A 16,425-nucleotide genomic window follows, 5' to 3' on the forward strand; every position below is an offset into this window, starting at 1 on the left:
TAGTGGAAGTGTTGTTTGTATTGTACCATACAAATCGCACAATTAGATTTTATTGGATTGAGTATTTAGCAAAGACAGTGGTTTCAGCTGTTCTCTTGAGACTTCCAACTGGTTATTGGGTTCACTATCATTTAAGAATTTTCCAATAAACCATTCTGGGTGTAAAGAATACTCTCGCAGTGTAAAACGTAAAGAGTAGTCTAATCTTCAAAAGGGATTATGTCACAGTTTTGCTCGCCATCATGTGTATATGTACAACAAAGAAAAGAAATTTTCTAAACATTTATTTGTAACAGATTATATAAAAATAGACAATAATAAACCAGATAAAAACTACTGACAATATCGTCACACTATCCGTCACGTCGTCACGTTGTCACAATCACGACGTCACATTGTCACAATCACGACGTCACATTGTCACAATCACGACGTCACATTGTCACAATCACGGCGTCACATTGTCACAATCACGGCGTCACGTTGTCACAATCACGGCGTCACATGCAACATCACGTTACAATATTTGCCAAACTAATAACAGTCAAAAACATCACGCCACGGTATATAAAAACCAAATTATGTTGTAAATTTGAACCAATATTTTATAAACCTAAGCTTTACATTATTTTTTTTCTAAACAATTGAGATTCTAAAATGAACATGGGGAAGGAATTTAAATTTGGATAAGTTAGTCAAAAAATGTACAATTATTAACAATTTTTTCCTGAAGCTGAAAAAAGAAAGGTATATTTTGTGCGATTGCTTGACGAATTGGACCCTAAATACTAGAGAATAGTGTAAAGTAACCGGTTTCAAATTTCTAAACTTGTACGTCAGAAACACCATAAATTAAATTATTGTAACTGGGTAATTTTAAGGCATCTGATTGGTCAATACAAAAGTATTCATCCAATCGAATTTTCTCATATATCGTCATCAGATAAGTGCCCATTTGGAGAAATATCGCCTCAGATTTTTTTTCAAATTAAATTTCAGTCAATAAGGTTACATGAAACATTTTCAAATATCGACTAGCAATAGATCAGCGAATCAGATTACGTGAATTTTTTCAAATAATATTCCAGCCAATCACATTATATGACTTTTTTTTCAAATAATATTTGAGCCAATGAAATGTGTCAAAAATTATTTGAAATGGTGTTAAGTTATGATGTTTCTGACAACAAGACCATAATAAAGATGAGGTTATAATGAACAAGTGGGCTTTAACTTTATAACTTATTTCTATATACAATGATCACATGATATATATCCAACAAAATTAATGATTTTTTTAAAAAAAAAAACATAATTTCGCCATTTTAAGGTCGTGGTTGTGTTAATTTGTTCGAGCTGGCCAATATTCAAAGAACAAAATTCTCAAAATAACAACAATTGTATATATGTCTTCACAATATCACAAATTTTACAGTTTCAAATTCACAATATTTAAACTTTAATAATAAAAACGGAAGAGGACCTTTAATTACATTATTTCAATACCATTGCTGTTTGCAATGGACATTTTCGAAATACATAATTAAAGGAGCACATCCATTTAAATTCAAATTCAAACCAAACACGTTATATATTTGAGTATAAAAAAATTCGAACACCAATTTTGACATCTAACAATTATGTATGAAACTACAAAAAGTTTAACAAATTCGTTTTGACTTATTCAAGTACTTTTGAGTGGTTTTTTTTTTTCATATTTTTTCATATTTTTTCATATTTTTGAGACTATTTGTAAAAGATGATAAGTTTAAATGAGTGATAACGCCTAAAAATGATAATGAAATTAAGATTGCACTTATGTTGTGTTATGGTCCAAATTTTTTAATAAATAACTTAAGGATTCTAAAATTTAAATTCAAATCTTTTGAAGTCGTATTTTGATTGGTTCAGCTTTTTCTCTTCCAGCCAATCATTGGCCTCCAGGTTTAAGGAATTTCAACCCATCCAATGAATGAATTGATTGCAATCGACCAATGAAATCAATCAATTTCTTTCGACCAATCAAATTCCAGATTTGAATTTGAATTCTTGACCCTGAACTATATCAACACTATAATGTCTTTTCATTGGCTGATATTCAAGAGATTCGAACCCAATGAGATTCCTGCACCAGTTCAGTTATTGTTGAACATTTCCTTGTGTAAGGGCTGGAATGTTTGGTCGAACTCGGATGGGGCAGCTTGTTTCATTTTGGCTAAAGCGGCTGTGTGCTTGGCATTGATTTCGGCGAACACCGGGATTGTGGACATTAATTTAGTGAAGATAGAATCAGCATCTGAAAAGAAAATTGACAAAAATACTTAAGATATGGATTATACTAAATCATACATCGGGACAAGGGTTGCCTAACACGGCATAAACTTGGTCAAAGTTGCTTAAATTTTAATCAAATGCCTACCATCATTGTTCATTCGACAATGAGATAATTTCAGTTTTTTCGTGTTACACATTCCATTAGGCACACTAAACTTTCCTTGTTTTGCCAGCATGCTTACAGCCAGTGCACACATAACGTATAATTCCTATTACAATGCGCGATGTTTTGAATAATTCAAAGCACTCACCAGAATGATTTTCTTTTAATTTTAAATATAAAGTTTGTTTGAATAAATTTTGAATTTTTTCTACATCTGATTTCTTCTGAAGACCTTCACGTTCTGGAAAAAAAGAAACACAACTTTTTAAAAATAAGATTGCATAGGGGGGGGAAAACAAAACAACAAAAAAAAAAACACCATTACAACAAGTCGATGTTGGAGAGAGCATTTCCCTCACCAAAATGAAAGAATGCCCCCTCCGGCAATTTGGCCCTTGCTAGGGCCCCCCTCACCTGATTTTTCATACAAACGCCACTGTTGTCCCCACTCACCCTTCAAAATTAAAATTCAACATACCTGGACACATGACTAGAATAGAGGAGAAGAGACCATTTTCACCGTCAGTCAGATTTAAGGGGTTGAATTTTTCAGCAACCTTGTAAAACTCTAACAATAATTGTCCCATTGGCATCGAGGATAATGCTTTTCTGAAATAATAAAACCAAAGTTCAAATATCTTCTTCAAAACTCCTGCAATTCTCGGGTACCCCTCAACATCAATATATTCATCATGCCTGCTTTCTGCACTTCGAAGATTTCGACGTCACCCCACCCCCTGACCAGCCACCTTCTCAACTTGTCCTTTTGGCCTTGGGCCCACCATTTTTTCCGAGCTGTAATGATCATCATCTTCACAAGATCAAGGAACATGTAGTTCGTAATACCTTGACATAATGAAGATGCTTGTTACCCTCAATAGGGTACATCAAAAGGGTCTATTTTGGGCATCAAAAAATCAAGTTACCTTGGAAATTTGACTTTAAGTGAGGGATCTATCATGTCACCCGTTTCCACATTGATCAGCATACAGAATCTAGTTAACAGAACTTCAAACGATCCTTGTTTAATCAAATTCATTTGATCTTCTTTAGGGATGGCTTGGAACCCTGAAAATATAGAAGACGAAATTTTTTAACATTTGCGTGATGGTCATAATTGTACAGTTATAATGTTCATCTAGTCTCAAAATTTCCCTCATTGCACACTGCATAGTGCTTGTAGATTTTATCAGATTAATAAGAAGAAAACATGAGTAACTAACCAAGCTTTCCCTAATTGTATACTGCAGAATAATGTGCATGGTCTTTATCGTATTAATAAGGGACTGAAAAGTAAGGCGTAAAACTCCATTGGCACTTTTTTGAATGACAATTCCCTTATATTTTGCTACCATTTAAACAGTTTCCGTTTTGTTCGTCCCCGGGCAGTTCCCTTATCTTACTCTTATAGGAAAATTTAACATTGAAAAGGCCTTTGAATTCAGAGTCAAAAAATAGATTTGTTTTGTTCGTTCAAAGACAATACTCTTATTATAGCTTACCCATATAGGTAATGTAAACATTAAACGGGCCTTTAAAAACAGGGACCAAAAATAGCTTTTGAAACAGTCGTTGCTAAGGCAAGTACACTATATCAAGGGCCCAAAGCTATACAATTTCTGCGATATCATTCGCTTATTCAACCCTATTATGTTCTCTTATCTAATATCTTTTCAAATGCTCAATTTCATAAGTGCATTCATGGATTTCAAAGCCCTATTTTTAGCAGTGCATACCTCGCGGGGTCATTTGTTTTATAAGTATAGTATATTATACATTATATGAATGTAAAGCATCGCCCTAGTTTTTATTAGTACAAAGAAATAGTCTAATCTAATATATTTTCAAAAATTCAATCGTAGGCCTATTAATTGATGAATTTCAAAGCCCTATTTTTAGCTGTGCATCCTCGCGGGGTCATTTATTTATATAAGTACATATTGAGATATTAAAAATGACATGTATTATAACTTATAAGTAGGCCTATTCTATTTTATATGAATGTAAAGAATCGCCCGAGTTTTTATTAGTACAAAGAAATATCTTATGGTATTGATATATATTTCAATGAATTTCATGTCGTATTGCCCTTTATTTTTTAAGTCTAATGAAATATCTTGACTAGACTCGGGAAATATTAAATCGAGCAACTCATTTCATGACATAAGACCTCGTATAAAATCCTCTCTATAAAATGTTATTATTAAGAAAAGACGTATATTTATATAAGAACATAGATATATAATCATTATAAAGAAATAATATGTTATAAATCTAAGTTAATATCGCTTATATACAGCAATGAATGTCCTAAATGTTATAAGCAGACGGCTTTATAAAGAAATAACATCTTATAAGTAAAGTAAATGTTTTATAAGTAAAGTAGATGTTTAATAAGTTATAAAACGCAAGGACTGTCCAAAACTTTTATAAGTACATCTTGACAAAAACCAGTTTAAATTTGTCAAAATAATTACTTTAGAAAATTCACCCAGTTTCGTTTCGTCTAGACATTAGAAATAGTTGTTATTTTCTGAAACCTTAATACATAATTATCTGAATGTACAAAAACTAGTTTTCATTTGAGTCCTCGAAACCCGACACTCTCTAATGGCTTGACATTAGGGCAAAAATAAAATTCCAACATTCTTGTAAATTACAATTATTTTCAAAAGAGTTTCATGACCTCGAAAATTCTCGACATTTCTTTTTAAAGCTCTTGAAGACATTTCAGTCAATTTGACCTTGAAAGAATCATACTTCTTAGTGCACAAGAGTTCGAATTTGCTTGAAAAAAATAATTTTGATGTATCGGCCAGTGTTTTCGGTGCTAGTTAAATTCGAACTCATCACCTGTAGTACTCTTGGGTTTTGAGCTATCTTATTTTAACCACAGAAAGCTGCCAATTTGCCAATCTGTTTTCCGTAAATTCGTACAGACCATTCTCCGAGATTGTTTAAGGTTCGAATTTCAGATGACCTTGAAAACCGTCTTTGTTTTTTATTCAACAAAGAACGTGAGTGACCTTGGCAACGTTTGAAATGCTGACATTTTCAAATTTAATAAGGGTGGACAACTTTAAAATTGTTCTCAATTGAGAGAAAGAATTAAAAAATTTTCACAAAAGGTTATCAACAAAAGGCCTTCTGTTCAGAAATAGGACACACGATTGCAAAACATTCAACTTTGGCCCCTTTTGTTTACTTACGTAGAAAGTTCTTCAAGGGCATAGCTGAGTTCGACGAAAGCCTAACAAAACTCAAGGTTAAAAAATTATAAAGGACTATTATTCGAATTCAATGAGTTATGAAAGGGTGTCTTAGTTACACTAACCTAGTTTGACAATGAATTCGAATACACTCTTCAATAACTAAGGTGAATTATACAATATTACATTTGTCTAGGGTGCATACCGTAACGAAATTAGGTTAAGTCTATGCAATGTGTAAATACACCATTCAATACCAAAGGTGAATTATTCATATTACATTTGTCTAGGGTGCATAACATCACGAAATTAGGTTAAGTCTATGCAATGTGACGCTAATGTTTGAATACTTATTCACTGAAGTAGAAGTAATAAAGGACATTGGTTACTTTGACATTTCTCACATTCTTAAATAAGGAAGTGTTCGTTTTATGATTGCACGTTTGATCGAGTTTCAAATATTGAATACGTTCATGATATTGTCATTGGATACCGATATTGCTCTCATTGATACCGATATAGCCCACATTGATACTATAATTCTTGCATTGATATAGTTATTGTCCATTCTGATACAGATATCGCCACAGATAATACAGTTAAATTGCTAGCATTGTTAGCGTTATTGCCCTTGTTGATATTGATATTGCCCGCATTGATACCGATATTGCCCAAGATGATATAGTTATTGCCCGCATTGATACCAATATTGCACTTTCTGAGATCGATATTTACTTTGTCCTTAATATTTTGAACTTAGTTATAAAAGGTGATACCCATTGAAGTACGCAAAGTCAAATGGTTATCCACTAATGGTACCCATTGCATTATATGTAATTTCAAGCGTAAAGGTGATCCCATTGGGTAACCCATCGATGATACCTATTGCGCTTTTGTAATATGAGCTTAAAGATTGAAGGCAGCACCTACCTGGAAGTCTGTTAATGAATTTGACAGCTTTGGTAATTTCAGGAACCATTTGAGCAACAAATTTCTGCCAAACTGCTCCTGAATTTTGTGCCATTTTCGACATATCAGGCTACAAAGAGAAGATACCATATAAGAATGTTGTATGTGTCTTTGAGTGCTGCCAACATGCAAAAACATGCACATTTGGTAGTTTAAAACGTTAAATGAGTTGCAAGCTTGTAAACGTTTACAACAAGCTTTAGCACAGACAGCCTATTGTTTTGCAAGTTAACATTATTGATGCGGGAGTTTCCACAAGGTGCAAAGGCATTAAAATCATCAATGCCACGACAAATGCCTTCGGGAACTCTAAAGCCCCTTCCACCCAATTTAAAACAAAGTAAAGTTTCTTACCATATTTCCAGAGGCCATGTTTTCATCAATCTTCTTCTCGGCCTCTGCGATATTCTCATACGTGTTGATGGTGGTACCCATATGTGCTGCAACTATAGCTTCGGAAGCTTCAGTGATCAGTTTAGCTCTGACTGCAGAAACTGGTTTCTGGACTTCTAGAAGTTCTGGATCCGCATCTGTATTAGCATTAGGATCTTGGACGCAGGCAGCCTGTTGATTGCCGTTACCGTTTCTGTTTTTGTTGTCGGACGTTGTAGTCGTAGTGACGTTGGACTGATTGTCGTATTGGCCGTTGTCGACGAGCTGACGCGTCTGGTTGTCGATCATTCGTTGATTGTCAGCAATGTGGGATCCTGTTGCTGGTGCAAAGGTCGAGGGTGATGCCATGAGATTCCCTTGACTATCAACGCTCGACATCATTGTCGACTCGTTCATTTTGTTACAAAGGAACTCTTCCATCAAATCGGACTTGAAGGCGCCATTAGATTGTAAGATAACTTGGATTTCAGACATTTTGAATTTTATTTTGTGTTGAGTACAGCTTTATACTGGAAAACTTTAAAAGCTGAAAAAAGAACCGGGATGTTGGAAGATGGTCGAAAATGTGTGAATATATGATGCAAAACAGGACATGCGTCAACATTTCGGGCCGATGCGAGGGAAGCAGGACATCCGATATGTGTTGAATCATGAAGATTGTAATTGTGTACATTAAGCTGGTCTGTTTCAATGAATGACTTATTATTTGAGAATAGATTGGAGTTTTACGTCACAGATTTCTACACCCTTTAAGCTTGACAATATCATAATGAATAGCCTATACATACAGTATATATATACACAGTACTTAAAGAGACAGTTTTGTTGTCGTTCTGGAAAAAAGTTATACTATCTGCTTGCAACGATTAGCAAGATTTTATTGCAAAATCTACCCGCATAGCAATGTTTCGTGTTCTAAGAAAATTTTAACTTAAAGCTAACCAAATTTTAATTAAAACCTTCAATAATAAGCAAGACTATCAAAAGCTATTTCTCTTTGAAATCCCTCAACGATTCCTTTATTCCGGAGAGTCGCAGAGTTATCAGAATTTAAAAATGTTCCACGTATCAGAGTCGGAAACGATTCTGATGTTTTGCACAAAATTTTGAAATGTCATTCCAAGAATTTTCATTTTCAAAACCAATGCTTAATAAAAATGACTTTACCAAAAACTTAAATTTTATATTTCTTTTGCAAAAAATCTAAAATATTTTTAAAAAAAATCGTCCTTAAATATCATAAAGAATTGAAAATTACAAAAGTAAAATTCCTGCAAATGTGCAAAGAAATTCCAATTTAAAGCATGCTTTAGTACTCTATTATACTATGATAACAGCTGATGAAAAGAAAAGTTTCAGCCTTACCTGAACTAAGACCCTGATAGAGACAAGAGTACCTTAATTTACTTTCCACGTCTGTTTTATAGTCAGGGTGGACTATACCATTATTCTAGACTAGGGTAGATAGACACTAAACTTATTGACTTATACAGGTCACTGAATTCTATAAATGCAAAAAGCTTCCCTGATCGATCAATTGCAGACTACACATTATCTCGAGATATCTCGCGTCCTTCAAACGACCTTGAATCTTAGCGCTAAATTTGGAAATATGGGATTTTCACGTTAATAAATTGAACGGCTATTTTCCTGACCCCCCCTTGATTCGCAATGCAACGTTCCTTGAACTAAGTTATGGATAAATTAACTGATTTATTTCTGAACTCGGTAGAGACAGCTGAGATGTAAGAAAGCCTGTCACTTTGTCCCGCCCCTTTTTGGCACCATGTGGTCTACTCATGATCATATTTTGCAGGAACAATTCCATTTCTCAACAAGGACGGAATCTCAACTTGCGAACGTAGAAGATTTTCTACCTCGAAGTTTCTTTAATAATCACCAGGAATTTACCGTTTTTTTTTCTTGATCGATTTTGTAATTGGCATTATTTCTTAGATAGTTTCTGACATTGGAAATGCGTATTTCACGTGTTGCAAATCTCTTACTCTCAATTTTAATATCTTATTTTTTGCAAAACTTGAGAAGAAATTGTCCTTATTTTGAAGTACACGTGTTAAAATATATTTTTTTTATAAAATTCAGCTCAAATAAAAGGATTTACGGTTTTGCAAAAAATAATAAATAAATCTCGAAAAATAGCTTCATTAGAATTTTTCTGCATAAAAGTAAGACGAGAAACGGGATAAATTATGGCAACTGTCGAATTCCATAAAATTTTTCATTAACCTTTTTTCTGGGAAAAGTCGGGAAACAAGTTTCAAGTCTCCTTCCGGTGTAACTATTTATCCACTTCTTCAATATTTTATAAATATGAACTTTCTTTATCAGTCATTCATGGAATTCTGTTGGTAATTCTCTTCTAATTAAGCTAATTATGAATTAATTATTGACATGTGAGACAAACTGGTATTTTTCCAAGTCATTTGAACAACTCAATTTTCTATAAATATAAGAATTAGCATTTCCATTTTCATAAATAAAAATAAGGCAACCCATCTTTAAGTCGTTTATCTAAATTGAAAATATTTCATTTTTGAACAATTCATCAAATTATTCTTAAATTAGAATTTAGACTGATTTAGAATGGGTGCCGGAAACGACTTTTTCAAAAAAAATTCCAGACTGTTAGTAGAATTCATTCATTTGAATTTAAAGTGCATTACAACAAAGAAGTTGATATATTCATTTTTTTTTCATTTCAAACAATGAATTAATATAAAGGTTAATAAGAATTAATATCACTTTCCAGGTAGGCGTTATTATGGATATACGGTATGTATAGCTCAATGGCGGATCCAGTGAAGGTACAAGGGGGGCATGATTTGCGCCCAAAGAAAATTATTTTGTACCCACAATTGCAACCCATTTCTAAGAAATTTCAAAAATATCATTTATATACATTTCCTGCATGTTGGAACTAAAAGTAATGTTTATGATTTCGGGACATTTTGATCAAAATTATGTGCCAGAATGCACCAAATCAATTTAATTTATCAAAATCTCAACCCCGAGAGCTGTTCACCCATTAAGTAAATCTACCCCTTATTTGTAGCCCCAGTCTCAGTAGACTGACGCCGCCACTGTTATAGAAGTATAGTATAGTCACTGATAAATTATGAATGAATAAACTGACCGAATTATTCGACTTTCATTGACAAATAGATAACTAACTCTTCAATGACCGTCCTTATTTGGCGAATTGATTGACACGATAGACTTCAAAGGTTACCTGATTAAGGGTGAGAATAAACAAGGTACGACGACCGATCTTATCAACTACCAACTACTACGACTACCAACAACTACATAGTACATAGTTTGCGATATCAGCATCCACTGGACGCTAACGTTAACGTCATTTACTAACCAGGATATGGTGTCCGGTGCGGTGTACGGAGCTTGGTTATATCTGAGACGTATACGACTCTACAGAATAGAATTAAGAATAAGACCATCTGAATCGTTTCCAGATCGGTTCTTCGTGCATCGAACACAGTATCTCATTACACCAGAAAAATAAACTGGAATAACTTTGACTATAAGTATAACGAAATTACTATTTGTCTTGTTTTTCATTTTTCATCGAAATAGAGTAGACCAACGCCCAACGCTGCTGTCCTGGTAAAATTTCCCTCATGCATATTGCATGGAATTGTACATATTATCATTAGCTAAACGTAAAACTTTATCGTTTCTATTTCGTCTATATCAAATAGTGCGATCAGCATGCTTGAGGTCGACAGAAATCTCCACCGCTAGCTCTCCGGACAAAAGTTTCCACATTGCACACTGCATATTAGAAATTGCGATAAGAATTCGTCCTATGACGTTCATAAGGCGAGTTGAATGCAATCTAAAATCTTTAATGTAACACTGTAAATTCACAGTAATGAAAATAGGTTAGTTTGTAATGAGTTTTAAAAGCGTGGGCACTATTTGTGTCATATTTAAAATATCTAGTAAATACTTGACTGTAATAAAATTAAAAAACTTAAAAATTTAAAAAATGAAAAACAAAAGTTTGTACCTTAATGTTCATGTATGAGTAAAAAAAAGTATTTGGATTGTGCATTACGTTTGATTTTTTTTAGAAGAAATCGAAACGGAATAGGCTTTAAATGCTATAAAAATCCCCTCATTGCACACTGCATGGCATTGACCATCTTTAAGTGTAGAATATTAGGACGTGAAATTCCATTTCGATTAGTCTTTTTCGAGTATAGGCTATAAGCATGGCTTCATGGAGCAACAATCAATAGTTGTAATTAATGCAACGTTTTGACGTGATTCCTATTTCGTTCCCAGGCTGCATGCCATGTAAAGACTTTTTACGAGTGCACGAAACTGGTAATGACTAAAACAAAATGTTTCACTTTGCCTCATTGTATACTGTCTGACATTGCCCGTCTTCGTAACTCAATATGGTGCAGAAGAATATGACGTAAAACTCCATTCTAGGTCTGTACATCTAGGAGAATCAAACCCTCCCTCCGAAATCTAAGTATATAAAGTATATAGTAGTTATATAACAAAAGGACACGTAAACATAATTTCATAAAGTTATTAAGTTGTTTTGAAATTATATTTAAAATAACCTTTGAAAGTAATTTATAAACTTGTTTACCAAAGTTATTTTTAGCTTATTAGTAGGTCACGAGACTAAAATATCGAATACTGATACCTTATATAGTCCTTAGTACAAAGTAATTTCAATTTTCAATGTACTAAAGGCCCAATTTCGAAAATATTTTTTTAAGTTTCAGTAAATTTCGGTTGCATAATAGTCCGAAAGTGTCTGATCAATCTATATTTTTTTTAAACAGCCATTGTCTATGTTTGACCGATACATGCTAAATTTTGCCGTGTTTTTCGAATTTAGGATAGACTGTCGTAATGGTGGGAGGTGGGGGGTGTTTGGAGGGGGTGGGGGGATTCGGTACTACCACTGGTTCCTCCAATGGCTACATGTATTTTGATATTTTTGATAAACAAATCTGTTTACTCAATTAAAATTTGTTTATTTGGGTCCCTTTAATTGAAGGTTATTTCACCCTGATTTAAAAGTGGGTGAGATATCGACCGTAAAAGGTTTAAACTAAAATTAAAAAAGCGGCCGACATGAAAATGAAAACAGCGCATTCGAGGACAATTACCTATAGTATACTATAGTGTTATCGAATTTTTGTGCAATACGCCATCATAACACGTATTGATATTTTAACATTGTGCAGATTCGAGGTCATATTTTTAAACCAGTAAGTTGGCTCCAGTTAGACGCCAAACTTAGCACCTTATATCATTTTACGACTGGGGTGTAATGTTTTTTAAGAGACAAAATATGTAAAAATGCAATCTTAATCCAATGGCATTTAGTTGAGTCATCGAAGGTCGATGATCATCGGCGAGGTCACGAAGCACATGTTCGAATATGTCAACGGTCAACTGCCGGATAATCACGAACATGGTTGAATCTATCGTATGCTGACGGTCATCGACCAAGAGCACTGTCGCATCCAATCGTGTACCGGTAAGGTCCTAAAGGGTATGATCGCATCCATCGTATGTCGACGGTCATCGACCAGGTCATTAAGTACAAGATCGTATCGTATGTCTACGGTCATCGACCATGTTATAAAGTACAAGATCGCATTCATCGTATGTCGACGGTCATCAACTAGGCTTTAAAGTACATGGCCGCATATATCGTACGTATAGCCGGCCAGGTCATGAAGTACGCGGTCTATAACCTTCTATTTGTTTTTCAAGAATATACTGTTTTGAATATTCATTGCTCAGACGTCTTAATCCATCAGAATGGGACATTTTTTTTATGGAAACTAAGGTTTTTTACTTGATAACGATCTTAAAGGGATTTCAAAGATATTTTTTTCCGTTTTTTTATGTATCGAGGACAAAACTTGTAGCTTCTATTTGCACCAATTTTATTTCTTGTTTTTATGTCTGCGATTCCTGCAATTCCAGAGAAAACCTCAAGCAGAGCATAATGTAAGAACCATAGAGAAATAAATGACGTCATCATGTAAAGTTTATTATAGGTGAAGCGTCAACTGGAAATCGGTATAGTGCAAATAGATGCTATAAGTGATATTGATATTAATATAGCCAAACTCTTCTAAACAGGTCCGTTCGTAAGCCAGATTTGATTGTTCCGAGGGGGATTTGATATATCCGGAGGAACAATGGTATTATGGTGTAGAGTTAAAGTTATGGAAATGATCGGTTATCATAATTATTTCGGAGAGGGGAAAGCGGATAGGGGTGGGGCAATCCGTGCCTTTAATCCGTATCCTCTATAAACACAAATAGGCAAAAAAAAATCTCTTTAATATCATACATCTATTATTCCTACAAATAAGAAAAATCTCGGTTAATATTTTACTGGTTCAAATTATCAAGTTTTTATAAAACAAGATTCCATCACGTATTCCCTAAATTTTACAAGGCCATAGTGTAATGGAGGCGAACCAGGCTAATAATTACCTTCTGAAGTGTTTTTTTTTTCTTCCATGACGTTTTTTAATCCACCCGTACCCCCATTTGCCCCATTTTTAGATTTTCTTTAAGACTTTCTTAATTTAAGACCTTTTGAAATAGAGCAAAATGAAAATATAGTCCGAAAACACTCTACTTTATTCAGTGTGGTGACGGTTGCGGTGTACGATGCGCAATCAATGATACAGTAGAAAATAGAAGAAACAAATTGTGTTCGCACCGTGTCGGTACCCGCAAATCGTTTGTTCACTTCTTCTATTTTTGTTTGTATCGATTATTTCGCATCTTACACCACAATAGGACACCACACCTAGTCTAATCGCGGCTTTTTTCGTCATTTCTATGAAAGTCGGTTATGGGCATTTACTGCTTTGAATATATATAAAAATTCAGAAGAATCAAGCGAAGCTATTCTTATATTTCCGAACTGCATATATTTCCATGAATGAAGCAATACCCTAGAGTTCAAAGTTCAAAGTTTTAAGGTCAATTGGCTGCAGGTTTCTGAATGGTAGTAGATCAAGTACGTTCATGAATGAAACCTCTTTGACGTAGACGCTGAAAAGGTCAGACAGAAATATGTTCTTGATTTTACTTCTGGAAAATCTTTCCTACTCTAAAACTAGAACCCTAGATTCTCACGTTTTCGTTCTTAATTAAGTCCATTGCCGCCAGGTTAGGAAGGCCAATGACGTCATGGCACACCTTCTTCCAGAATTAAAGACGAATGACGCCATTTTCTATCGTTTGAAGACAATTTCGTGGCGTATTTTCATATAGGAGCATATTGTCCATTTTTAATGACCTATTTGACGAAATTGCCACTGGCTTCAGCTGCAGTTGGAATTTCTGTGTAATATAAGTTAACAGACGCCTGTCTCAATTTTCATATCACGGATTTTAGAGCTACGATGCATTTCTTCCTGAAAGATATTTTTGGAAATTCTCTTTCTTTTGTTGAAAGAAAACGGTCTTTGATGTAAGAAAAATGTATGCGTCAAACTACTGATTCTCATTGGTCGGGTGTTAGATCTTGATCAATCAGATATATTGAAACAAAGTATTGTGTCATTGTTTCTAGCTCTTATGTAACACGTTTGCTAATTGGTCAACATGAATGAAGACGATGACGAAACAAGCTCAAAGAAAAAAGATGGCGGACTGGTTTACCAAAATATGTGCGAAAGTACTGGAATACCTTTGTTACCTCACCAATTAGAGAGTTCATCGTCTTGTGATCTGTATATACAAATAATTAGCTGTTTGTTCTATGATTTGATCCATTACAAGATAAATTACAAGGGTTAAGGTTGTTTTGTATCATTAACCCCAAACAGTTTTTTTTAATGAACAATATTATGAAATCAGATAAAATTTCAGCTAAAAATATTTCTGAAGTATAAGAAGATTATTGCAGAGATGTAGGAAGAAACGAACAGAAAATCAGGGAACAAAACATCAACAGCTATCTCACCTGTGATATTAAACCAGCATCTATTTCACGAAGGGTATTTTGGCAGGGCAAGATTTGGTGAAGTAACCCACAGAAAATAAAAGAAACGAGCTCATTGGCTTGTACTGTAAACCTACTTCTACACCGATGGATTCGTTATTAATGAACTTAACTTGGGGAAGAACCATGTGAGATCTTGAAAAAAAGTTCCCCATATAAAATCACGATGAATCAAACATTGCGTTTATATAGTGGATTGGTCAATATTGTATCATCTTAACTTAACTTAAATTGCAGCCCAAAGAAAAGAAATGAAACAAAATCTACATCTGTGCTTTAACCAAATTGGTGTATTACAAGATTTGGAACAGAAGTACACTTAGTTACAGAGTTCAATTCTGTTCGTTAACCGCTTTTTTTTTAAATTGAGAAATGATAAATTTCCTTGATAAAGGAACAAGTATTGGCAAATTACGGTTATCTTGATGTTCGCGTCTATAAATACACGAAATTTCAGAAAAAATGGGTTAAAATCTTATTTATTTCAAGAAAATTCCCCGACAAATGTGAACAAAATTAGATTTTGGATGTTATCTCTCAAGTTATACCGACTTTTCTTCTTTCATTGAAAGAACATGTCATTGAAGTTCATTTCGCTTCGTTATTTTATGTATGATTTTTTTTTAGACATAAGGCACCGTACAAATTTAAAAAAAAACGAAACACAATATTTTGAGAATGCCTATTTTCTAGGGTTAAACTTCTGTGACTAGATATTTTCAGAAATAATAAAGTCATGAGACCTTTTGCAAGAAAATTTCAGCACTTATTTCATTTGCGTTAACCGAACAAACAAAATGATTATGTTATTATGAGTCGCACTGGAGCTTTTTTCACGAGACCGGAAGTGGTTTTTTTCAAAATTGTCTGTACCCACAATCTGAGCAAAATGCAATTCTGAATGTCTCGTTTTGTGTATTATCTGAGGGTGACTCGACTTGCCATCCATGATCTGACGAAATTGGTATGTTCCTGATGTTCTAGGTCATTTGATATTCAACCAATCAACTGCTCTATTCAAAATAAGATTCTTTTTCTATATTCATATTATGTAATGTATTCAGGGATGTTCATTGTTAAACGTAAACTTTTATAACTTTCCAGTCCGCTTTTAACAGTTTGTTTGATTGCTTACCTAAATTATGACAGTTTTTAATGCTATTTGATAGTCAAACTAAGACTGAGCACGATATTAAGACAAATTTCATCAGATCGTAGATGACAAGTGAAGTGGCCTGTAGATAATCAAAAAACAAACCATCAAGATCTGTGTTTTAATCAGGTGGCTTTTCTCCTTTGTGTGAAAAAAGTGACTATAGTCTCTGGATAATCAAAGTCAAATTATCAATGCGTACTACTTTACGACTGTC

At 33.9% G+C, this 16,425-nt stretch overlaps 1 protein-coding gene across 1 annotated transcript; it reads right to left on the reverse strand.

Annotated features, from left to right (window-relative positions):
* Nucleotides 1-267: 267 nt before the first annotated feature.
* LOTGIDRAFT_231891 (hypothetical protein) lies at nucleotides 268-8,429 on the reverse strand. The gene is made up of 7 exons (XM_009055262.1): nucleotides 8,374-8,429; nucleotides 6,970-7,534; nucleotides 6,577-6,685; nucleotides 3,364-3,505; nucleotides 2,916-3,046; nucleotides 2,586-2,678; nucleotides 268-2,296 (listed from the first exon to the last, which is right to left on the reverse strand). The coding sequence occupies exons 2-7, from the start codon at nucleotides 7,480-7,482 to the stop codon at nucleotides 2,136-2,138; spliced, it is 1,149 nt and encodes a 382-aa protein (XP_009053510.1). The 5' UTR covers nucleotides 7,483-7,534; nucleotides 8,374-8,429; the 3' UTR covers nucleotides 268-2,135.
* Nucleotides 8,430-16,425: the final 7,996 nt, after the last annotated feature.

The sequence above is a fragment of the Lottia gigantea genome, assembly GCF_000327385.1.
Source record: "Lottia gigantea unplaced genomic scaffold LOTGIsca_24, whole genome shotgun sequence".
Taxonomy (NCBI): Eukaryota; Metazoa; Mollusca; class Gastropoda; family Lottiidae; genus Lottia; species Lottia gigantea.